A 25311-nucleotide genomic window follows, 5' to 3' on the forward strand; every position below is an offset into this window, starting at 1 on the left:
AGGGCTGGCAGCAGGAAGGAGCCCCCTGCACACGTGGGACCTAACCAGTGTGTTTTCAACGCCAGCAGAAATCAGCCATGAGGCCAAAGGCCCGGGTGGCTGCTTGGTTTGCTGAGAAAAGGAGGTGGAAAAATGCCAGCCGTGTGGAGTGCGGCGCGGTGGGGGGAGAAAAGAGGCTCTTCCACCGCTGCCCCATCCTGCTGGAGAGGCAGCACCAGCTCCCCTGCTCCTTGGAGCTTGGCCTGAGGGATGATCCCACCCATTTGGCGTGGGGGGCACGGGTCCTGTCCGGCCTGTGAGCTTGCAAGTCAGGTGCTTCTGGCACTTCTTAGCCTTGAGTCTCCAAAGCTCGCAAAATATGACTTGTGAGGATATTTAAACCACATTTTTCAGATACACCTTCTACAGGCAGCTGCGGTTCACTTGCAAAGCCCTGGCCTCTGAGATCCAGCCCACGCACCAACTGCAGCAAAACTGAGGTCAGCTCCGGAGCAGCGCATCTGCAGATGTGGTCCCCAAACATCCCTATGCCTGAGGACACCACCTCTGTTCCCTCCCGCACCACTTGTCCTCTGCCCCATGGGGACAGCTCGGCCCCACCGCTGCCTTCTTGCATGTGTGGCTACCGAAGGCTGTGGCAGAGGGACCTGGCGTCTGCAGGGAGAGGAGAGGTAATGAGCCTCCTGATTTTGCAGCAGCTGATGCCTGAGTGATGGCTCTTAATTGGCTTCTCTCTGCAAAAATCCTCTCCCACCAGCCCCAGGAGAGGTGGTATTGCCACAGGCTGTGCCTCCCCGTGCTCCCTCCACTACAGGCTGGTTTTGGGGAGCAAAGGGGAAAGGATAAGCTAGGCAAAGAGATGCACTGCTAAATGCTTTTTTTTTTTTTTTTTTTTTTTTGCCAGGAATAGAAAATTTGCCCTGTCTCAGATAAGTAGCTGTTTCCTTACTGGATTGCTGTGAAGGGAAAACACTGACTGTGCTATTCAGTGAGGTGAAAGATTTACTTCACTTTTATTTCCCTGTGTCTCTTGCCAGCCTCCAGGCAGATGGGGGGAGAATCGAAGCATTTCTGCCCCACCAGCACTAGTTGCAATCCTGCCCCACTGATGGGCACTGCTTGGAGAACCAGCAGCAGTTTTGTCCTGCCAGGTGCTGGGAGTGCAGCGGCAAGGACACCCCGTGTCCTGCCCCACTGGTTCCCACATCACCCACCTTGGGGCTGAACCCCAAGGAAGGGCAGGCTGGCTGGGAGGTTGCGGGAGGGCCGGTACCCCCAGTGGGTCCCTTTGGCTGGGGACAGGGTCCTGTAGAGGTCTTGTGTCCCCCACAAACCTCACCAGCTCCTTTGCTCTTCTCATCCATCCTTTTGCCTCATCCCTGTGGGGAGAGGAGCAAAAGCCAGCGTGGCTCCATCCCAGCATCTCTTATAGTGAAAAGAGATGCTGGGACCCTTGTGGGATATCACTAACCAACTCCCCTTCACCCCCAGCTCAGAGAACCCCAGATCTTCCCTCCCCAGCCCCCATCTGTAGCCAGTGGCCCTGTTTCGGCAGCTGCTGTGCTTGCTGGGGGGCGAGCAGCGGGAGCAGAGCTGGGGGAAGCAGGCAGTGGCTCAGATGTGCCGGTCGCTCAGATCTGTGCTGAGGCACTGATGCTTTTTTCCTTGGCAGTTTTCTTCCTGGCTGCATCCCAGAAGAAGGCAGGATTCAAAGGCCATCCCCGCCCTTGGCACAGGCTCCGTCCACCCGGTCCTTAGCTGCTTCTGAAGAGAAAGGCCTGCTAGGAAATGCTCGCCTTGATGTTGCAGAGGTTACAAAAGGAGCCCAAGCTGGAAGACGACACTTTTTCCACTGCTGGGAAAAGAAACCAAAGCCCAGCACACCTCAGACAGTGCTGCTCTGAGCTCCTTGCTGAGTGAGGAGCATCTCCAGGGCAGGAGAAGGATGGAGGGGATGTTCAGCCAGATGCAGGGGCTGGCTTGGTCCCTGACATCTTGTCCTCACAGCAGGGAGGGCATCTGGGACACCTGGTGATGACACTTCTCGCAACCCAAGAGCTGCCCAGCATGTGAGACGAGAGGTGTGTCTGCGCCAGGCACAGGGAGAGGGGCAGGGGATGGGCTTCCTGGTGACTTTCTGTCTGTCTCTTGGTGTCACCAGCTTAGGGCAAGGGCTGGGGGTGCTGGTGGGACAACGGGGCCAGAAGAGCGGTATTCAGGGAGCGGTGGGCAGGAGGGCGATGGGACGGGGTTGCAGGATCATGCCTGTGCTGGGGGTGCTGGATAGCACCTGCATTCACAGGGACAGGCAGCTGCAGCTGGCTGGCAAGGAACTCAGTGGCAAATAGATGTCCAAGTTATGGATAGCGAATTACTCATGGGTGGAGAAGGGGGGGATTGTTCTGATACACCACGGGACTCTACAGCACCTCTCCTGATTATGTTTTAGAAAGAACCAGGGTGCGGGGAAGGACAGCAGGTTGCGGTGTACACCCTTGTGGGACATCACTAACCAGCTCCCCTCCACCCCCAGCTCAGAGAACCCCAAATCTTCCCTCACCAGCCACCAGGAACCCCACTCCACCCACTCCCCATGCCTGACCCCGCACTGGCACAGACTGTCTCTGCACTCCCTGCCCCTTCCCATCACCTCCCACAGCTGCAACCTGCTGGGCTCCCCACGCTGCCTTCTCCTTTCTGGGATAGACATGTTGCCAGGCCAGAACTTGAGGCTACTCCTCTTTCTGGGTATCCCCTGTGGGATCAGGACCATTACAGAGCTCTGCTGTGGAGCTGAGGGTCCTGGGTAGGACAGACAACCCTCCTCTGGTAGGACAGGAGGGAGGGGGTGAAGGGTTAGCTCTTCCCACTAGCAGGGTTTAGTTTAACATTATTTTTGTTAAGCTCAATCAAATTTCTGGAGCTTGCATTTTCCCCGACTGCAGTGCCTTGTTGCCTTTTTGCTTCCTTCCCTTCTGCTCGGGCGGCTGCAGCAGATGCTGTGAGTCTATAATAAGTTATTCAGCAGCAGTCTCCATGCTGGTCCTCGGATTTCAATTTCCACATGTTTCCCTTCAGGCTGTTTCCAACTAATTTCCCCATTTGCATAATGCCCCCCTTAGGGATGCGCTGGCACAGCCCCTTCTCCCCCCCTTTGACAAGATCATCAGAGATTCAGGCTATTAGCGGAGAACACTTTAATTCTGTTGGCCCTTTAGCCCAGTCCTCCCCTATGTGTCTCCAATTAAAAAAAGACAAAGAGGCGAGTTGGTGTGCAGGGGGATGGGGTGCCCACGGAGAGTGGGCTGGGGGCTGCTGGCCCCCCACCTACGGCAGCCCCTGGAGGGAACCAGCCAGCAGAATTATAAATTCAGAGGCAAACACAGTTTCTTACTGCTGATTGTGGTCCAGCAGCCCTGCCGGTTTTGTCTGGACCAGAATCGGCAGGAAGCCCCCCAGCCCTGCCCCTGGCTGGGGGTGCTTGATGGGGAGAGATGGGGAGGGCTGTAGCTGGGATGGCACTGAGCTGGGGCGTGGGGGTGGGTCTGGTTGCCCCTGCTGCATGGGGACACACAGACATCCCCTCTCCTGAAAGAGCGCTCCTGTCCTGGGGGTTATTTGGAGGGCCAGGAAGGCTGAGCACATGCAGGAGAGGGGAATGAAACCCGTGCCTCGGCTGCTGGGTGAGGGTGCCCCCCACCTCTCCTCTCTAAGCCACCCCAGCCCTTCCCTGCAAATTCCATCTCTCTCTGTCCAGCATCAGAAGCAAAACCTGCTTATTCCCTCCTGATGTTCGTATTCTTCTGCCCCTCCTCGAGCGCCTTTTATTTTATGCTTCCACTACACAGAGAGCAGCCTGAACATACTCGGTGCTCCAGTCTCTCTCTCCCCCGCTAATTCTTGTCCATCCACACATGGCAAAAAGCCTACATCACCATCCCGCTCCCAGCGCTAGCTGCTGGCTCTGTTCTACATCGCAGTACATCTCCCTCTTGTTGCCCAGGCACCAGCTGGATTATAACTTCCTTCAGGAGCTGCATAAACACCTCCAGGTTTAAGCGAGCTCAGCACTCCTGCAAAGCTCACCTCTCCGCTACCCAGCTCCACATCCTTACAAACGGAGTCTTTCCTCCTGCTTTTTTTTATTAGCTCTTCCATGTTAGAAAACACGATGGGAACTTTCAGACCAGCTTCTGAACAGGTCTCTGATGTGCTTCTCTCTTTTTATGGCTCAAGTACAACAGCAATCGCAGACATTAACATGCTTCTTTAGGATGAAATGTACATTTGAATGGCACCCAGCTGGAAGAACATGCTACTGTCTCTTGCAGAGCCCGCTGCAGCCCGCCCAGAAACCCTGGGAAGGGGGCAATGGGAATCCAGAGTCTGCCTGCAGCCCCCTGCACATGGGGGAAGGAGGCAGCGTGGGAGCCGTGGCCAGGATGAGGGAGAGTCGAGGTGGATGCTGGGGAGCAGGGGCTGCTTTGGGGCAGTCATTGCCTTCACCCCCCCTCTGAAGGACCTGTGTTGCTGACAATATACAAATTAGCAAAAGTAAGATGTATGTGGGGATGCATGGGATTTCCTCGTCAGCAGAGGCTTTTGGATGGATAGACATAACCCTCTCCAAGGCACGGGAAGAAATGTGTTGGGTTACCCCCTGTGTCCTAGGCTCTCTCCAAGTCTTCCCCCTCTCTGGATCTCACCCCCGTACAAAGAGCACTCCCACCCCAGGCTCCGTGTGTCAGATTGGCCTTTTCCTTCCACCCCTCTCTGTGTGCAGGGTCCTGACCTAGTGCCAAGAGTGGAGTCCGTCAGGCCCCCACCCTCCCAGGTCACTTCTTGGGTAGAAATTGCCATTACAAGCCTTTTCAGGGCCCAGCACTGTGGGACACAAACCTTATGGGGGCTTCAACTCGCAATTATCATGACAGTCATTATTAACGAAGAGAAAACCTTGCTGTCTTTGCCAGCTTGTTCCAACAATGGGAGTGATGGAGTACAACCACCAGCCTGGATTTCTTCTTGTTTTTGATCTGGGATGGGCCAGCAAGTAGGATCAGGGGTCTGTCTGCAGAGGGATGCGGAAAGCATGCCCTGTTGGTTATGTTCATGCTGTGTCCTCCTGCTTCGCTGCGGTTGAGGGGCCAGCTGCCGCCCTGTGGCACTGAAATGGGAATGTTTTCCCCATCGTGGGAGACTGGAGATCCCACCAGGAATGCAGCTTCCCAGAAGAAAGAGCTGTCATTCCCTGGCACCATATCCCCTCTCCTCCCTGCGTGCCCCGTTCGTGAGCCAAGCCTGGGCACCGGCGGTGGATCTCCCAGCTGCAGGGCTGGGAGGGGAAGCCGTGGCCCTGGATCAGGAGTGGTGGCACCAGCCCAGCAGCAGTACGCAGCGTCTCTCCTGGAAGTCTCCTACCAGGCAAATGTGCTCCTCCTGGTCCCAGCAGCCAGGCCAGTGCCCAACTCCCTGTTGTCAGATGGTGGCAGCCCACAGCCTCGCAGAGAATGGGGGTCTGCTGTTTGCCTGAAAGGGGAGAGACCCTGCGCAGGGCATGGGGCCGGGGTCCTGCTGTGCAAGCAGCCCTTGCAGGCACTGGCGCCCTGTGCTCCGCCGGAGAGCTCGATCCCAGGAGGGCTGGTGTCCGGGGACGGCGCTGACGTGCAGGTGGCAGCTATACGTGGCCCCCTTTGGAGAGATAAGCGATCAGTGCTACCACCACCCCAACGTACACTCCTGTGCCGATGGTTATGGAGAGCGCAGCGAGGAAGAGAGCTCGGCGCGAAGCTGAACTGGCCAGGTGGAAATCTCCTTTGGAGACAGCCTTGCTGGTCTGGAAGGAGAAGAAACGCTCATTGCTCACAGCTGTACCGACCTGGCTTTTTAGCCTGCTTGCAGTCATTTCACTGCTGAGTCAGCCCCCCTTCCCACGAAGGCTGAGGACAGACAGCAAGACACAGAAACATAAAGTCATTTAGGCTGGAAAAGGACTTTAAGATCATCAAGTCCAACCGTTGACCCAGGACTGCCAAGTCCACCAGCACGAAACCATGCCTCCAAGCACCACCCATCAGTCTGGGAGGGCTTCACACAGCAGTGCCACCTACACACATCTCCCTGTGGATTTTGCCTCCAAGGGAAGCGCGGGCTTTGGCTGTTTGTCTGAAAGCCCCAGCCGTCTGAGTGCTCAGCCAGAGTGGCGAGCGGGTGGCTGGACCCTCCTAAGACCGGGCAAACGGCTGGTGCATGGGGTGGTGGCTGTGTGGTACTGACTAGATACCCGTATACCCTATACAGACGTATAGCGAGTACCCTAGTCTCAGGGAGCTGACTCCAGGCAGCGTGGCCTGTTGGTCCGGCTGTGCTGCCACTTGATTTTGCCTGCCTGAGGTTTTCATTTGAAGCCTATTTGCCATAGAAGGGCTGATGGAGTCAGCAATGGAGACAGACGTGGGTGTGGACTCTTTGAGCTGGCATCTTCCAGCTTCCCTGAGTGCTCAGAGCATACTCAGAGCTACTCTTGGTATTACCTACTATTTGTGTTCGAGTTGCCATGTGGAGATCAGGACATTCACTGTGCACAGACATGGAATAAAGAAATGGTCCTTGCCTCAGCGGGTGGTAGTTATAGCAAATGGAACTAAATATAAATTGCACTGAGTACATCATCACGTGGAAAGTGCACTGTGCTACCCTGCACCACGTGGAAAAATGCGAAATCAGTCACTCCTTGGGGTCTTAATCATTTAAAGCTTTCCCTGCTTCTCACCGCCTCTGTGCCAGGTACTCATGTTATATACTTTCCCATTTCTGTTTCTATCTTCTTGATTCAACTTCTTAATGCCTCCCCCCCATCTATTCTTGGTACAGCAGCATCTATGCAAACTTAGAGTAAATCCCCTGGCTCTGCATGAATTATTCTGGGTCAACAGTAATGTAAGTGAGCCCAGGCTCTGCACTAAGCCCTCAAGAAGGCAGCAGCTCCTCTGAGGAGGTGCAACCCTAAGGTCATCGCCCTCTCCAGCCTCTGCCAGCCTGGCATTGACTCACACAGCTTAGCCAACACGCGTCAGAAACAAGTGCCAAGAGAGGAGCTGCAGTGCGATGCGGCCACCAGGCTCCTCTTTGTGCCCGGTCTCCAGAGCAGCCTGACTCCCAGGGCATGAGCGGCTGGGTCATGGTGCAGGACCTCTGCACTACTGGCGAATTGGGAGGGCAGGTGGGAAAATGGCATTTTTCCAAGCCTGGCTGGAGGGTGAGAACCTGGACAGGGGGCCAAGGGGAGTCCCATTTCCCTAAATAACACCCGAAAGATCCAAAGGAAAAGCCTGACCTCCAGCAACCCACACAAGAACTGGAGGGCTTGCAACCCCGCAGCAGTTGCGGAGACATCCAGGAGCCAGGAGGTCTCTTTGCCTCAGCTCTCAGGGATCTGGGCATGGCACAGCGATGAGCCCTAGAGCCAGAAAGGTGTCCCGTCCCCTCCAGGGCTGCTGTGGCTTGCGGGGCTCTTGCTCCGGCACTCAGTGCACGCAGGCAAGCAAAGGGATCTCTTACCCCTTGGGAGAAGTAGAAGGCAGCAATCCCCAGGGGCCAGAAGCAGCACAGCATGGAGAAAAGGGCCAAGCCCAGGTGGTCCCGGGGGGGAAGCATCAGGAAATGGTCCTCACTTTCGCTGTCACTGGAGGAGTCGCTCTGCAAAACCAGATGGATTCAGCACATGCCCGCCTCCCCGTGCTGCCCTGCAGGCCGCGTCTCAGCCCCTCTCCTCCCAGCTCCTGGCCCCCTCATATATTCTCATACATTTCCCACCTGCAAATTCAAGGAGTGAGTTTCAAAAATATTTCCGCCTCCTCAGCCCAGTTTGATAAGAAAAATGTAGGTCAGCAAATTCAGGAGCAGAGTGGATTCTCGGCTCCCTGCCAGAGCAAATGCTGAGCTCGCTTGCTGGGGGTCTGGGATTTCCCTGGGAGATAGATAGTCTTAAACTGACATATCTTCAGCTTTGGCAGAACTGGCTGTTTGTCAGCTTAAACAAACTTAAACAAAGTGCCTTATCCCCATTAGGGACTAGGAGATCGATATCCTGCTAAACTAATTTAGCAAGTGAGGGAAAGCAGTTGAATTGGAGGCTCCATCACAGGGGCAAGGTGTCCCATCCCCTTAGCGAGCGCATTGCTCAGAGCGGCTCTGGTCAGCCCTCCTGCCTTGGGGCACCGCTCGGCCAGCCGCAGGGCAGCCTGGAAGGGATGTGTCTCGGTAGGGAAGGCACACAGAGGTGAGGACACCCCTGCTGCCATCTGAGAAGGTCACACCGGCGGGCACCGAACGCAGCAGAGCCGTGCTGGGTCATCAGACATCAGATCCAGCGGGCTCCTGGGACCTGCTCCCACTTCTCAAGGTGCTGGCTGATGTTCCCAGCCTCTGCACCGCTGTTCCAGCTGTGGTGGGGCACAGAGCACAGCGTGAGGCTGCTTTGTCAGCTCTCATTCCTCCTTCGCAGGATTCATCCTGTATATATAAAGCTTTCTCTCAGCTGCTGCCATCAGGCGTGTGAATTTTGCTGTTATGCAAGGATTGCTATTTCCCCTTAGCTCGAGTGCCACCGCGGCAGCAGGCTGCCCTTGTCAAAGGGTCCCCATACCCCAGGGGTCCTGCAGAGATGGCCCCACCTCCCCTTCACTCCCAGCAGGCGTGTAGCCAGGCTGCCCTCGGGGAAGCTGACCTCCTTCTGAGGTCTGCAGTGAGGAAAAGGGAACAGAAGTGACAAGGAGGAAGAAGAAATACTGGGTGCACAGGGAGATGCTGGTGAGGTAGGACATGGTAGGGTTTTTGAGGGGAAGATCTGGGGAAAGAAGGGAGAATAAACGACCAAGAATTCGCGCCAATGGCCAGAGGAGGAGTTTGGTGCCATCCCACCTGGCAAAGCTCACCTCGTACTCCTGGAGCTCCTCTTCCTCCACCTCGTAGGACACAGTTTGGATGCGGATGTCGCTTTCTACCAGGCAGGACCCTTGCGCCTCCTGCCCGTCGGGACCTTCAGATGGAGCCTCTTTGCTTTCCGTAAAAGTGGTCTCGCAGCTTTCCATCTTGCTGTCTTTGGCCTTGAGAGCAGCCTCATCCTTCATGAGGATAAAACTGGGGCCATACAAGGCTTCAACAGCCAGCTGCAGGGAACTGGCATCCAGCAGCTGGTGAGTCCTGGCACCACCGGTGTTTTGGAAGATGTAGGAATACAGTTTCCCTTGGCAGTGATGACTGGGGTAGTCCTGGCTTTGATGCTGGTGGTAAGAATAGCTGCTGCGAAGGTGCCCGTTGGCCTTGGCCAAGAGCGGGTTTTGGAGCTCACGCACGCTCTCCATGCTGCTGGCAGCGGAGGGGGGAGCGATCCTGTGGGAGCAGATAGAGTGGGAGGGAGGAGGCTGTTATTTCAGCAAGGCAAGGGAGCAGAAAAGCCTCTCGCCCATGCAGAGCTGATGTCAAGATGAGGCTAGTGGGAACAGAAAGATGTGGCAATGCTGGAGGAAAAAAGAGCCCTCCCCACCTCTCCACAGCTTGAACGCTATCTCGGCAAACTGAGCATCTCTTCATCTCTCCCCAGCTGGTAGTAAGATAAGGATGCAGCCCTGCAACAAGATCATCTGATTCAGGCTGGATTAAGATGAGGATTTACTGTATCTATAATGCATCTTGAGACGGCCATGTGCAGCCTGACAGGAAAGGACCTACTGCATCTTTTCTGCTGGTTCATAACGCGTGTTGCGACAAAGCCTAACAGACAGCACAGAAGTAGATCAGAGGCTGACAGCCACTGGAGGGTCCTCCCTGACTTCCCAAAGCAGAGGGTCACACGGTGAAATTACAGCCCTCCAGGCGCTACATGTGCACCTAACTGGCTTTCAGGTACCCGGGAGGTTTTCTAGGATTCTTCCAAGGCTGAGCTGGGGCGAGAGCAGCAAGCCATCGAGGGAAGGCAGGAGGTTGCTGTGAGGACCTGGAGGTGGTGTTTAGGCTGGGGTGGGGAGGGCTGGATGCTCAGCCAGCCGTGTGGAGCAACACGGAGGGATGTGGAGGTTAAAGTGGAAACCCCGTGGGGTTTGACAGTTTAAGTAAATGACCCATCACATCAGAGCCCTGTTTAAACCAGCTTCACCCCTGGGTACGGCGGTGGCCGTGAAGCCCTGGCCCTGGGCCACCAGCTTCAGAAAATGCTGAGTTCAAATGGGATCCTCAGCTCCAAATGTCAACATGGGTTTCTTCCTCAGGGAAATTCAAGCCCCTTCTCCCTTCCTCCATTTCAGACTGCTGAAACCTCGTGCTGCTTTTTTTTTTTTTTTTTGGCATTAAAATTCCTGAGATGAAATATTTCATCCCCTTTTCTTCAGAGGAACATTTGCTATTTTGGCTTCCCAACACACCTTGGCACAAAGAAAATGTGTGGTGAAATATCAGCATTCCCCAGGAGAGAGAAACAATTACTACGCTCTTCAGTACCAGAGCTCTGTGTTTTACAGCCGCTCTCTAGCACATTCCGAGCTCCCAGACTGTACCACCTTATTGCCTTGCAACCCCAAATGTTCCTGCCCTCCTTAGAGGCTTCTGTCACTGCCTCCTCTGCAGGATGCTGTGTAGCAGACATGCTTCCACCTGCTATAGGGTTCCCGGAGGTGCACTAGGCTTTCTGATAGAAAGCACATCACCATGGCTTTAAATCTGTCCTCAAGCAGGAAATATAAACAAAGAATTTGAAGCTGAAGACTACAGAGAATGAAAAGCCCAAGTGGTCCCATACCCTTGGCCAAACTCTGCCGTACCACACAGGTCTGGGCGCCATACCCAGTTTTAAATGGCCCTTTCGATGGGCTTTGTACTGGCAATGGTTGTCACATTTTGAAAAGCTGCTCAGGAAAATGGAGCCATTCAAAAGCACTCTCATGCTGCTAAAATTCTGCACATTTTGGTGAATGGCCTCCACTTCTCCCTCCCCAAAACCATTCTCTGCTTTCTGCAGTCTCCCACCTTACTAATAAAACCTGTAATGGCTCATGCAGCAGATGGCCATGAAGTATTTTCAAAATATTTAAGGGAGACGCATATTTGCAGCACAGACGGTTTTATTTCCTGCACAGACCCGGAGAAGCTCAAAGCTTCATCCCGGTTTTCAGGCAAGGAAAGCACAAACCTCCTCTTTGCTTACCTCCACACGCAAATTAGATTCCCAATAAAATATCTTGGGTTTTAATGAAACAGTAAGAAGACACCACTTACTGAGTGTCATTTGAGAGCAGCAGCCCAAGCAGGAGCAGAAGCCCAGCTCTAGCAAGAGAAAGCTGACGGTTTTGGTAGGTCATTCACCCCTCATCTCAAGAAATGTTTCTGGCAGCAGCCTAGGGTAGGGAGGGATGGGATCTTGCTGGGAGCTGCTGGAGGGAGCTGGCTCCAAACACACTGAGAAATGGCACAGATGGGCTGCGGGCAGGCTGCCGTGCCGGGCAGCGGGCGCTGTCTGTGCGGGGTTGGTGCTCTGCTCACTTCAGGTCTTCAGCAGGGGTTAGTGGAGGGGCAGAGCTGTGCGGCAAAGCCGTACGTTCACAGCAGCAAGCGCTGGGAAACACTCAGAGCATGGCAGGAGGGAAGAAGGGAAAGGAGCCACGAGGAACTGGAAACCTGAAAGGCAGCCTGGGAGGTGCCAGGTATCACAGACTGGGGTGGGGAGAGTGCGTCTGTGCAGCTAGACTGCTGCTGGACACGGACCCGGCCGACTGCGGGCATCCTGAAGGGGCTGGCTGTTGGGAGGGAGCTGGGCTGGCCTGGACCTGGGGGGAAGAGACAGGGAGGGTTTGCAGGTAGCAAATATCCCAGGGTGAACATACCTTGGAAGAAGAACTATGGGTAGGAAAAGAAACAGTAGGAAAACGCTGCTGGAGCTCGGGGAAGTCTGTGAATTCGGTTTGGGCAGGGCTGAAGTCTTTGCCCCAAGGGAGCAGGGAAAGTCCAAACCTCTCTGGTCCCTCAAACTGCCCTGGGCCTGTCCCTAGAGCAAGGCTCTAAGGGGGCTGCTGCACCGCACAAAGCATGGACAGGGCAGGGCTACAGCTAGATTTCAGTCCACGCTAGTCTTGCACCCTCTGGGATTACAAAAGATTTATCTGTACTAAACTCTCTTTTTCTTGCTGTCTTTCGCTCTCGGGAGTCAGGGACAATACTCTCCCTGGGAGCAGGATGGGGCACTAACAGGGCTGCAGGGGAGAAGTGCAGGAGGAATCTCACTGCATTTCTCCTAAATAGGCAAAGAGACCCCTGACTGCAGCCCTAGCATCCAGTCCTGGCATTTGTCAGCAGTGGGGAGGGGTTGCCAAGGGTCAGCGTCACAGCACGCTACAGCAGCATGCATGCTCGGCCCCGCTGGAAAGCAGCCAGGCTGAAGCTTCCTCCTCTGATTGCTGTTGTGAAGAGTCCCCATGCTGGAGGGGTCAGAGATGCTTCCCACTCCTTAGTCACCAAGATCTCAGCATCGCATAGAGACGGTGCCTGTGTGCCCCAGCACGCGTGCTTGTGTACAGCAAACAGTCTGGGTTTGCAGGTGAGATGAGGGCTACCAAACCTCTAGAGACGATGTAGGAGAGGGAATGGCAGGGAGGGTCAGGACCAGCACCGTGTGCACAGGCGCAGGGAAGGACAGAGCCAAACCAGCCCTGCTATCACTCCCAAACCTCATTTAAATTATCTGGATCCTGCAGTGAATTCAGCCACACAGGGACTTAATAAAGTAAACCTGGTAATAAAGTAAACCTGGTAATAACCAGGCTTGGGTGAAGAGGAATGAAGTCAGCAGGTGAAAGCAAAGAAGCTGTAAAAGAAACTGAATTGGTGAAGAGTGGTCATTCTCCATCCTCATTACCAGCATGACTGGATAGCATGCACATCCATCAGCCCCACAGGGCCAGACTGGGCAGTACTGGCAGCAGGTAACGGTGGCGAGATGCTGTTAGGTGCACGGGGAGGATGCGCAGGTACAAGTGTATGTGCACTGAGCCTGGGGGGGGCTCACCTGGGAGGAGGCAGACTCCTGTGCCCTGACTGAGCTGGGCTGTTGCTGCAGCCCTACCATGGAGACTAAGGGCTGCTGGGCTCCCTACGGAACTGCCTTCCCCATTGCACGGCCACTCCCCTACCCTCCCGGTGGGGCAGGGCCCCCACGCTCCCCAGGCTGGGCGCAGCGGTCCCCAGCAGAGTGGGAAATGCACAACTGCACTGTGTACTCCCAGCTTCTCCAGGTAAGCGCTGGATAAAAGGAGCCAGAACAAGGCACGAAAAGAAAGAGGTAGCAAATTTAGCTTTGTGCTTCATGGATCTCACCTCCACGCCACATTCCCTGGGGCAGTCCAGGTCCCCTTGGGACCACCTGGAGTGTTCTCCCCGCAACATGAGAGGTGCTGAGGTTGCTGGCCACCCCTGCTGGCAGCAGCACAGCCCTCAGAGAGACCCTGGGCACAGATGCTGGCTATGATAAGCCCAGTTAATGACGAATAAAGTAGCTGTTCCAGAAATCAATCATTATTTAATTGTCCTGTCAAGCAAACACTCTGCCTTGCTTTCCAGGCTCATTAGCAGGTTGTGACTGCGTTGCATGTCCCCAGACTCCCGAGCGAGAAGGTTAGCTCATCCTGGCCAAAGGCCTTCTCCTTCAGGACAGTGCCTCCAGGGAGCTGTGCCCTGCTGCGCTGCCATGCCCCAGCTGGTCTGAGGGCTGGGGACAGTGTGAACAGGCATTCCTGACCCAGCTGATGGGAAGCAGCATCATGGCCAGGTACAGCTGCCATAGCCCCAGGGCAGAGGTGGGTCCACTCCTGATGGAGCAGGAAAAAGCAGGAGATGTGTCTAGCACCCTTCTCAGAGCCCAGGCCCTCCTGGAAGCTCTCAGGAGGTGCTTTGGGGCTTCTAGGCAGAGGTCCAAGCCCTGTCAGGGCAGAGTACCTCTGCCTCTGAGCATCCAAGCTTGCAATTCTGCCCAAGAGAAAACCAGCTTGCAAAGGCTCTGAGAAGCAAAGGCAAGAATCACCACAGGGAACTGGCATTTTGGAGAGGGAATATGAGGATGAAGGAAGGGCTGTGAGGGCTTATGGACAATGTGCCTGGCAGGGGTGGACCAAGCCCTCTCTCAGCCCCCAGGAGCACAGCGGGGGCAGCAGTGGGAAGGGAAATGGTGGGCCAGAGGCATGGGGCGAGTAGAGCAAAGCAATGTCTGAGCCAGGCAGAGAGCTGGGCCGTGGCCACTGGGATGGAGAAGAAACTGTGTGGAGCTGCTGGAGAGGAAAGCATTGGTGAGGACCAGGAGGGAACAGAGAGGGTGACACAGAGCCTGTGGACATAGATTAGAGGGAAGATAGCTGAGGCTTTTTTGACGTAGAGCATCTAATTCACAACTTTCATGCAGCTAGTTTGATAGAGCTGGAATGGAGTGAATAAAGTGCTTGTTCTGATCTCCTGACAGGTAGAGAGCCAGTGCCTCGGCAATGGGCTCCCGGCTCCAACAGAGACTAAATTGCTCTGAGAATTGGGATGCGATGGGCTGCTTTTCAAGGTTCGCAAGTCAAATTGGGCAATTTCCAGGTGGAAATCGAGTCTTTATTCTCCAGGATAAAAATGTTTCTCTGCAGCACTGTTTCGACCCAGCTGTGCTCAGAGCTAAGGCATTGCTCCTAATGGTACGCACCAGCAAATCCATGCCGGGGGCTAGCGAGGAAGAGCCGGGCTGCTTCTGGAGGAGCCGTGCCAGGGGCTGTGCAGGGCTGTGGCTACCCGCACCGCCCTGTCCCCAGCCCCAGGTGCCATGAGCATCTGCAGGGGAGCAGCGTGAGCTCCATCACCTCCAAACCCCGGAAAGACACGCCGCTGACACCCAGCCTCGCCCCGGGGGGGGCTCGCCAGCAGCCTGCGCCCTGCCGCTGTGGCACCGGGGCCGGCGGGGCGCCTGTGGCAGGCTGCCGGCGTGTTGCCCACCCCCGGGCGAGCCCCCCCAGCCCCGCAGCCAGCCCCCAAGCAGGGCCCGGCACTTGGAGAGGTGGCCGCTAGATGTCCCAGGCGCTCCACGCAGCGCCGCCCGCTCGGGCCGCCGCACCGCCCCGGGGCCGCGCAGCGCTGGGGTCGCGGCCGCCGCCCCCCCGCCCCAGCGGCACGGTGGGGCCAGGCCGGTGCCTGCAGGCAAAGCCCCCGGGTCCAGCGCCTCCACGTCCTCGGGCACGGCTACACCGCCTCAGGACCCCCCGGCCGCCTGGAGCTGAGCGCGGATGCGGCCACGGGATGCGTCCCGGTGGGATGCCCCCTCCGCGCCCCCCAGGCAAGGGGGAAGCAGGGAAGAGCACAGCGAGCTGGTGAGGGGGGGAAAGAGGGAGCGTGGAAGGGTGATGGTAATAAACCACATGGCTGTGTGGGTGGCTAGGTGTGTAATTAGCAGGTTTGGACTCTCTCAGCATCCTTTTTTTAGCTGGAGGTGCAAACAAATAAATCAGGTGGCTGGCAGAAGTTTCTGCAGGCCGTCCTGGGTGTGGGTCTCCTGGGTGTGTGGGGTCAGGGGGGAGAGGGGGCAACACGGGGGGGCTGCTCCTTGGGGCTTCCCGGTGCTGGAGGGCAGCGGGGTGGCCATGGGGCAACCCCCTGAGCAGAGCAGAGAGGGTGGCCTGCAGAGAGGCTGGCAGCGTTGTGCCGTGGAAGTGGGCCAGGACAGAACCAGGGATGGACAAGTTCTGGAGGTGCCACCAGCCATGCTGGAGCATCCCTCTCAGCCTTGGGGTGCTCCTGCTGGATTTGCAGCCTTCAACCCTGCAGTACCCTCAACAACAAGCCCCCGTGAGGGGCTTTGAAGGGGCACAAGATGCCAACCAAATTGATATGATCGATAACTCTAGCTGGAGGCTTCTTCACATTCCAGTTTGGGGACTGAGCAGGGTCGTTCAGAGGCAGTGGAGATCAGGGTGATGGCTCCCACATGGGGAGGCTGTGAGGCTGTCACTCAGCATCTCCAGCCCTTTGAGGCACCAGCCACCTTGGGCGGCTTGGGAGGCTGTCAGGCTCTGACTGCTCATCTCAGCCACAAAATGCCAGCCCAGGGTCAGGGAAGAGTGAGTTTCCCTGCTTGCTGCAGCATCCAAATCACTGGCCTGGAGAAATGTGAGCTCAGATTGGGTCTAGGCTTCAGTCTTCTCTTCCTCAGCTCAGGACCACCCTAAGGAAATATTCTAGGGCTGCTGTCTGGAGAGAGGGGCATTGGCACCTTACCCTCAACGTCAAACTCCTACTTAGAAACATCCATTCCTGTACAGCTACTGGGAGCCAAGCTCACTGACCTCAGGGAAGCAAAACTCTTCCAGCACAGAGGCAGCCCCATCCTTTGCTGAGACCAGGCTCCCTGCCTGGGGTGCCCGAAGGGACACCAAGTATCCCACAGGAGTCCTCACAGAGGTCCACCAAGACAATGTGTTTATTAGCAGGACATTCTCACTGCTGCTGGAAGATGCACAGAAGCTCCTGCTTGTGGATTGAAATTTTGCTCATGGCTCATTTTCCTGTGCTAACAGTTACAGCCCTCAGTTTCACATCAGGTTTTCTCTGTCTCCTTTTATACCCAGTATTGAACTGGACACAGTGGGTATCCTAGATGGGTCCACTTTCTTCTTCCGGCTTGCCCCATTTCATCCATACCCTTTGATCCAGTCCCATCATTTCCACTTCAAGGCTCTTCTGCCTGTGAAGTCCCTTTCATGTCTACTGCTGCCCCAGGACCCTGTATCCCATCCTTCCCGCAGCTCCCTCCCCACAGACCACTCTGGGCTGCCTGGTCCTGTGGCAAAGGGGGAGCATCATCCTCAGGGAGCAGCGATACCCTGTGCTGGAGCACACCTGTGCCTTGTGCTCCCCTCCAGGACCAGCCCTGCGCCCCTCAGCTTTCCAGCCCCGCCTGCCCCAGGGCTGTCCCTGGGGTCCATGCCCTGGGCATGCTGTCCCTGCCACAGCCTGTCACCCAGCACAGAAGTGATCTGGCAGATAGGACCTGGCTTTCTTCCAGGTGAGAGACCCAAGAGGGGGACAGGGACATAGCATGCAGCAGGCTTTGGGGGGACAGAGAGATGTCCCCCCCTTCGCAGCTGTGGCTCGCTGACAGAGCAGCTTAGCTGCAGCACCTAACTCTATCCTCACATCTCTGCAAATCCCCCTCCTATCAATCGAAGCTGGCAATGTAAAGCGGCTGTTAAGGACTGCTCATTTGTCTCTGCTTAAAACATATCCGTACTCAAATGATTCATAACCACCCTGAAGGCTAGCGCATGCCAGCACCCCTCCTTTCCCCACCATCCTGTTTATTTTATCCACGATCTGCCTGCCTTCAGCTCAGGGCTATTTCCACTTTGCTTACTGTGGCCCAATTCTCCCGGGGATTCACAGGGCTCCTCTACAGTTCAGATGTTTAATTCATTTGCCAATGATCTGCTCTCTCTTTAAAAATGAAGTTATGCTGTGGAGATGACACCTTTTGAGCTTACTTTTCCAAACCCTAAGTTTCCAAACACAGCCTGTATTTATCAGCAGCAAGGCGATCTCCTTGGTCTAGCTAATAAGTGGATTGCTCTCTTCCCACTCCAGCCAGTGGCTGCAGACCCAGACAAACTTCAAGGTGTTAAATTATTACCCACGTCAATAGGTTCAATCCAAACCAAATGTTGAGCCTCTCTTTCATATTTGTTATTGCCAAAGAAATTGAATCTTTGGGTGGAGATGTGCACCCTGCATGTAAGGAGGGGCAGTTCACGCTGGCGGGAGCTATAGGAGATATTTATTCTGTCTTCAGGAATATGGTGAGAGGAAAGGCAGCAGCTGCCCCCAGGCGTCTCACAGCTCTTGTCTGCCCTGCAGTCCAGAGCAGATAGGAGTGTGCAGAGGATGATGCTAAATTATCTTCTATATGGTATGGAAAGAGATGCTACAAAACAACACTACAAAATTTTCTTTACCATGGCCCTGTCAAGTCCCAACCATGCCTTGCTGAGGGGCCTTCTGGGCTGCTCCTGCCTTGGCTGTGTGGGTGCTTTCTCTCTCTGCCTGGTCTGTTTCTTTTCCTTGCCCACGTCACCACTGGAGTTAGATCAGCCCTTCCTGGGACAGGGTTCAGGCTGCTGCTTGCACCCGCCCGGAGTCATAGCATGCTGTAGGAGGTGGCTTTTCTCTGGGTCAGCAGCACTGGTGGTCCCACACAGGCTGAGCGAGGACATCCCGCTCACGCTGCTTCCCTCACAGTGTGTCCCTGCAGCACAGGGATGAACTCCAGCACCCTGCCACCTTGGAGGCCCTGGGAAGCCAGGAGCATTTGCAGAGAAACCTCCATGCAGCTCAGGAGCAGCACTGGTGTGGCTGCCACATGTGCAATCATTGCACCTCTGAACTGATGCACACATGCAGGCCAATTTTTCACGCCAACAGTTGAGTTTCCAAACAAAGAGCTTAGGGGGACAAATCCTGTGACCAGCTCTAGTTTTCAAAAGATACCTAAAAGCGTTTCACTCCAGAAGGAAGCTAGTTTAAGTGATGCACCTGAGAAATGCTGGGAATCAGTGACGCCTTCCCTTCCAGGCTGAGGAAAGCATTTGGGCTGGTTTGCTGCCTTTTTTACTTGACAGAGAAGCAGTAACAGAAAGACAATTTGGAGGAAATCTATAATGAACTGTTCCCCCTCCCCCTTCTCTAATGCTTTGTGCCCTTCAGCCAGAAAAGTCAGTCATTTGCCCATCTCTGATTCTACAGACAGAGAAATACTAGCTGAAAACCTTGCCTGAAATTACCCCTAAAAGCGGCAGTAGAGCCGCATCCTGCAAGCGGTGCCTGGCAGTCCCAGGCTGGGGCACAGGGCTTTAGAAAATAGGCAGAAAAGAGCCCAAACCTGCTTGATTCAGAGACCGTGCTTGCAAGGGAGCTGGAAAACAATTCCAAGCATGGATATTAAATGGGAGGGAGGGTGATGAAGGGGTAGGAGAGAATTGGGGAAGGTGCACGGTGTATCAGTGGCTGGGGTCTAACACTGATGGGGATGGGGACAGGATGGCACTGGGGGCACCCAGCAGGGAGCGTGGTGGGCAGGAAGAGCAGAGCTTTGGGCTACCTGTCGAGGCTGAGGATGCTCCTGGGAAGCTGTAAGCACATCCCATCCCATGCAGAGGGGCCGTGAAGGTGGCAGCTGAACCACGAAGGCCTGAAGTGACCATGCCCGTGCTGGGGGGGTCATGCCTACAGCCTGCAGGCTGCTCGGCCACAGGCTGCCGGGCCAGGCAGGACTGGCCGTGCCGGGGCTTGCTCCACCGTGCTTGCAGGCGGCACAGGAGGATTTCAATGGGCAAGTTTTTGCCGAGCGCCTGGTTCTCTCCACAAGCGACAGTGAAGTCTGCAGGCTGGGCTGAGGGCAGGGAGGGGTTGGGTACCACGCAAAAACAGGTATCTGCTGTACAAATTCACCGTGCCGGAGCTGCAGCAAATTACTCATTCTTTAATAATAGTGTTTATTACCTGCTTCTGATGGTGGTTCAGGGAGCCAAATCGAAGTAGATCCAGCTCCCCAAAGCTTTAGCTCTGCCAGCCATTTTCACGACACAAGAAACTTTTGCCGGAGAAATGCAGTCACTACATTTTAGCTTGGGCAATTCTTTCTCCTAACAGTCTACAAAGTAACCAGTTATTATCCCCCAGAGACCAAGGCTTTTTTTTTTTTCCTCGTTCTGCGTTGCAGGCAGGCTCAGACCCTGCTCCTCCAGTTATCCCTGGCATTTACATAAAGCTGCCTTCCTCCTGGAAAAAAGGTTTTTTACTGGTGGTAAATCCCGAGCTCCTGAAAAGGGAATTTTTAATTTTTATTCTTTTTTCCCCAGAAGCAAAGCAGGCAGCCCAGTAGAGTGGCTCCGGGGAGAGCAGCACGGCTTTTGTGAAACCTGCAGCAGCTTCAGAGAAGGAATTATAAACAGGCACTGGGCAGAGATGGAAAGCGCTTCCCTTTGAAACTCCTGAAGGAGCAGCGGCTCTTCCCGCAGACGCAAGCCGGGAGGGTGTCCGCAGGGCTACGGGGGGACGGTGCTGCTCAGGGCAGTCGTTTCGCTGGCACAATTCACGGGCAAGAGCCCTCTGGACCGAGGTCCCCGGGCTGTTCCCCTGCCCCGGCGCATCCCAGGGATGCGCAGCCGGGGTGGGCGGCAGCGGGGTGGCCCCGTCGGCTGCTGAAGCCCCGCAGCAGAAGGAAAACAACCCCCGAAGTTCAGCCAGCGGTTGCCGGGGAGGGACCCCCGATGGCTGGTCGGCTCCAAGGTGCCATTGCAGTTCCTCTGCCATACCCGGCCTCCAAAACTTTTGCCGAAACCCCTACATTTCGCCCACCGCCCAGCCTCTGATAAGGTAGCGTTGTCCCGCTTGCTCCAGGTCGCAGCCTTCCGTCTTTACAGCCGCCCACGCATTTTCCTACCGCCACCCCCCCCCCCCCCCCGGGGTGGCCAGCTCGAGCCGGGCTGGCTTTCCCAGGGGACCCGCTGCCCCCCCATGCGAGCAGCCTGGGGACCAGCGCCCGCCCCCCCGGACCGCCGCCCGAGCTGGGTGCGCGGGTCCTTACCTGCGTGCCGGGCAGGGCTCAGCCGCCAACTTGCGGCGGCGGCGGCAGGAGCGGAGCGGCGGCGGCGGGCATGCCCACGGCCGGCGGCGGGGTACCCGGGGCGGGCGGCGGCCCCTGCGGCGGGGGGGCCGGGCCGGGGGCCGGCGGGGAGCGGCGCGGCGGAGCCCCAGCCGGTGCCGGGGTGTGCGGCAGCGCGGCGGGCCCCGAGCGGCGGCGGCGGAGCCCTCTAGCTGCGGCAGGGCCGTACTTCACCGCCGTGCCCGGGGACTCAGCGCTGGCTGCCGCACGCCGGCGGCGGCACCGCCAACCGGCTGCCCGGGGGTCGCCGATGGGAGCCGGGCCCCGCCGCCCCGCGGCTCCCGGCGCGGTTTCGCCTCTTGCTGCTGCAGGCGCCGCGGCAGGAACGTCTGCTCCGGCTGCGCTGCCCAGGGTCCAGCCCTGCCCCAGCCAGGGGACACCCCGCGCCGGCCAGCGGAGTTTAAAGGGGAAGGATAAACGACATTCCTCCCTGCCGGTGCTGGGGGGTGTGTCAGGCAGCCCGGCCTGGGGGCTGCACCCCCGGAGCAGGCGGCTCCTTTGCTGGCTCAGCCAGGTGTTTTTCTGCCCTGCTCCGTAAGGACCCGGGTGGGATGTTGATTTGCCTCGCGCACACCTGACTATCACTCCGCTTAGTTAATCCGGAGTTAATCCTGATTTGCACCAGCGCAGCCAGAGCCGACGCCGCAGCCCCCCCCCCCCCCCCCCCCTTCCTGCACGCCCCCCCCCCCCCCCCCGCCATCCCAGTCAATGTCCCGGGGAGACGGTGCTGCTCCCTCTGACCCCGCAGCTCCCCGAGCCCTGCGCTGTCCCCCGGCTTGCTCCTAATCCCCCCTAGTGCCCCCTCAGCGCCTGCCCCCACATCAGGAGCACCGGGACAACTGCTGGCAGATACACACGCGGCTGAAGCCCGGTCCAGCCGGGCATGAAACCCGGTCCAGACCTGCTGGAGCGTGGGCGGAGAGCTGCCTGCCATCACCCATCCCCAGTGCTGCTACTGCGCTGGGCAGACCCAGGTGTGACCCACGGCCACCCGTGCCCACCACCCACACTACCGGCAGGCACCCCTCGCAGCCCGTGCCAGGGTCCCCTCGGGACCACACCTGGCTTCTCAGCACAACGTGCCTTTCTGGAGGTCCAGGCTTGTCCCTAACACCTCCCAGCTTCTTCCAGTGCTGAGCTGATGGGTGATGGGTTGTGCGCTAGAGCAGGCAGATCCCAGGGTCCTGTTTCCAGAGGGGCTGGGGCTGGGGCTAGGGGAGGAGGTGGCAGGGCAGCCTCCCCTCTGATCCAGCCCCAAAAGAGATGCAAGTCTTTCCAGTAGCAGCAGTGAGATCCTTTTGCAAAACCAAAGGGGCAGGTTTACATGGGCTAATGACAGGACCAAAGAGCCTGCATTCCCCAAAGAACCAGAGGCAGGAGGCCAGCTTTCCATTCTTGGGGGCAATCTGTGTGTCCCATTGTCAGCATCCCTCAGCAGGTCTGGGAAGAATGTGAGCCCAAAATGCTCCCCCCTGCCCAGGCTGGTGGCCTCAGCTGGCAGGCTGTCTTCCAGGATGTGAGCCGGAGCACAAAACTGCCGCTGTGAACAGAGTGATCCCCAGGGAAAAGGTGTCCCTGTTGGCCAGACCCAGCCAGCATAGCCTGAGAAGGGAATAGTCCGTCCCCGTGTTCCTGGGGAGTGGGACAGTCAGGAAAGGGCTTGGGATGCAGCAAAGGAGGTTTGGCATCTCCATCATCCACGCTCTGTCGGTCCGGGTTAGAGGCATCCCTTAGAAATGGCCTGGGCATGGAGCAGGTGGCTTGTAGCGGCCTCTCCAGCTTCAGTGACTCCCACTCAGCCAGACTCCCAGTGGGTGTCAAGCAAAGCCTCAGTTGCGCACACCCCAGGACACTGGGCTCTCTGCAAGGAGAGCCCTGGTCCCCAGTCCCTATCGGCGTGGGGTGAGCTGCAGCTCTGTGAGGAAGCAGGGGAGGCAGCAGGACTTGCCATTGCATAGCCCGGGACAAGGAGGTTTGATGGCAATCACCTTCCCCTGCTGAAAGTCCCTTTAAGAGTCCTGCTTGCGTCCCTGGAGCCTGTGGGCGTGTGGTGGGCTGGAGCTCAGCCCACCGCCGGCTGCCCACTTTCTGGGTCCTGTTGTTTGCCTCAGTTGTCAGAGCCCGCGCAGCCCTGTCCAGCCAGCGTGCACTAATTAAAGGCAAACCAACTGGGCCTCATCACAGACAGCCTTTTGGCAAGGCTGGAGGGGCTGTGGAGGTGAAGGGAAGAGAAATGCGGGCTCGAAACCCCTTCTCTCCGTGCCATGGAGGACCCTGAGAAAAAAACTCAGTTGCTGGATGAATCATCTTCATCCATGGCTTGGCAAGGCCCAGAGAGCTTCACCTCGTGCCGAGGTGCCAAGGCACCTTGCAGAAGGTGAGTGGGCGAGCAGGGAGGATGGCTGATGGAGGCAGCACTGACACCATGGCGTGCACAGTCACCTCTGCCACAGCTGCCCCTGCGCGGTCCCCACCACCTGCTTCTGTCAGCCTGGGGTGGCTGCTCTGTCCTTCACCGGGGCTGCACACATCGCTGGATTAACATGCAGGCTCTGCGACTGCCCAGCGGGGCAGGGGATTAGCCCTTGCCAACTTATACAGATATAGTGCTTAGCAGCAGAGCTGCAGTGCTGTTTCTCCTGCTTTAATGGTGATAAGGCAACATTAGCATCCTAAACCAAAGTCTCTCAGACCTCCGGTGGCTCTGAGAAATGCATGCATGCACAGATATTATACGTGCATGCTGCTGCTTATGGAGGGATGGCAAAAACCAGCCTAAGTGATGTGGTTTGGGGCTTTGCTTTTGTAACCACAGCCACTCAGTCCAGATTAGAGAGGGGCAGTGTCTCTGGGAGGTGACGTGAGGCACAAGGGCTGTGTGACCTAGAAGAGTTTGTCAGAGATAAACCACCTTGGGGCCACTGAGGAAAAACTGCGGGTTGGAAACTTTCCTGCCTAGAGAAGGAAAAGGGACAGAGTCCAAAGGGAGTGCAGCAAAATGCATGGGCCTCCTGTTCCGCTGAAACTTCTTGTCATATTTGTGCATCTGCTGGCACGAGTGAAAGGAAAATGGTATCAAAATGGCCCTTTGCTTTCAGCTGCGAGGGAGACCTCTGGCAAAAGCCCATCCAGCAGAAGGAAATGAGATCTCATTACATGAAATATTAGCTGACGCAGTATCACACTGGACTTGTTACACCAGCTAAATGATGTCCCTCTTCAAAACATAACTAGGAAAAATGTTGCCATAGACATAAAGTATGCAAGGAAAAGGCTGTGCTTGTGTTTCAGGGCTGCCTCGCATGGGAAGGTGGGGTTTTGTTTTTGATTATGTTCTCTCAAACATTAAAGCCTCCCTGCCAATGTGTCCTGAGCTTCACATGCTTCATCTAACTACAGACATAGCAACAGATAAATATGCCACGACAAATTTGGTAACATTACTTTATTGACAGCCAAAAAAAACCATCCCAGATCACTAGAGACTGAAAACCTGAACTCCTGCCAAACAGTCTCAAGCAGAGAGCTGAGATGAAAGATTTCGCGCCAGAAAGGGACAGAAACTACTAAAACCCCCAATAACTGGAAGGCATCTGCAAAGGTGAGGGACTCAGCTGCAGAGCATACTCAGAGTAGCAGAGACAGAGAGTGGAGACACGACGAAAGGGAAACAAATCATATTTGAGGCAACTGGACGTTGCCATTCGGCTGGCTGCATCAAGTGGCACCAGAGGACATCAGGCAGGACCTGCTCATCAGAGGCACCCGATGTCCCTTACGCCGGCAAAATAAGTGGGGGGATTTGAAGTACTTGTTTAGGATGACTGGGGGACCACTGAACAGATTAAAGTTGTATTTGCAGCTATTAAAAATGATAAGATTAGTGAAATCTAGAGAGGAGAGAAAAGCTTCACAGGGATCAGCCAAAGCTAATTAATTGGGCAGCGTGATGGGAGAAGAAATTAAGCGTGGACAAGGAGAAGGTAAAGCATATTGGAAGGAACAGCTTCAACACTTCATAATCACTAGTGATTTCTAAATTAACTGGAAGCATGAAGGAAAAAAAAAAAAAGATGTGGGTGTATCTGTGGACAATAGAGTGAAAACCATCTGGTTAATGTACAGTGGTGAGGAAAAAAACCAACATGCTGTCAGATTGCTTTGATAGAGGGATACAGAAAATAACAAAAATATTACAGTAGCGTGTTGGTAGTGACTCAGCTGTTACAGATAAGTTGAAGTTTTTCAATTAGCAGACAAAATCAGATCATTTATAGTGAGAAATACATTTAAACCCCCCTAAAGTCTTCTGTAAAAGTGAAGCGCCAAGCCCCGGAGTGCAGAGTGAAGTTTTTAAGCATTTACAAGAAAATCTGGCCATTTAGGAGGCATCAGTAAGCAAGGCATAAGCTGCAGGTGCCTTACAAAACATAGCAAGCACCCAGCATCAGATTTTGTCCTGCCTCTGATATGTTTAACACCTGATAACACAGACGTCTCCAACTTCCCATGTAGTTAAAGCTCCCAAGAAGCCCATGTCTGCAATATATTTGAATAGCTTCCTTCTGGGATTACTGTCATTTTCCTCCCTC

General features: G+C 55.8%; 1 protein-coding gene across 1 annotated transcript; it reads right to left on the reverse strand.

Annotated features, from left to right (window-relative positions):
• Nucleotides 1–3281: 3281 nt before the first annotated feature.
• SYNDIG1L (synapse differentiation inducing 1 like) lies at nt 3282–20767 on the reverse strand. The gene is made up of 4 exons (XM_040602426.1): nt 20642–20767; nt 8937–9393; nt 7561–7698; nt 3282–5836 (listed from the first exon to the last, which is right to left on the reverse strand). The coding sequence occupies exons 2-4, from the start codon at nt 9363–9365 to the stop codon at nt 5678–5680; spliced, it is 726 nt and encodes a 241-aa protein (XP_040458360.1). The 5' UTR covers nt 9366–9393; nt 20642–20767; the 3' UTR covers nt 3282–5677.
• Between the last annotated feature and the right edge of the window lie 4544 nt (nt 20768–25311).

Source organism: Falco naumanni, chromosome 7 (assembly GCF_017639655.2).
Source record: "Falco naumanni isolate bFalNau1 chromosome 7, bFalNau1.pat, whole genome shotgun sequence".
Taxonomy (NCBI): Eukaryota; Metazoa; Chordata; class Aves; order Falconiformes; family Falconidae; genus Falco; species Falco naumanni.

Excerpts from the sequence above, each read along its gene's own strand:
- SYNDIG1L (XM_040602426.1), bottom strand. The coding sequence starts at position 9,365 with ATGGAGAGCGTGCGTGAGCTCCAAAACCCGCTCTTGGCCAAGGCCAAC. Across the intron at positions 7,699-8,936 it reads AGGAGCTCCAGGAGTACGAG|AGCGACTCCTCCAGTGACAG; the intron begins GTGAGCTTTGCC and ends CTGGTTTTGCAG. Across the intron at positions 5,837-7,560 it reads CCTTCTACTTCTCCCAAGGG|ACCAGCAAGGCTGTCTCCAA; the intron begins GTAAGAGATCCC and ends TTCTCCTTCCAG.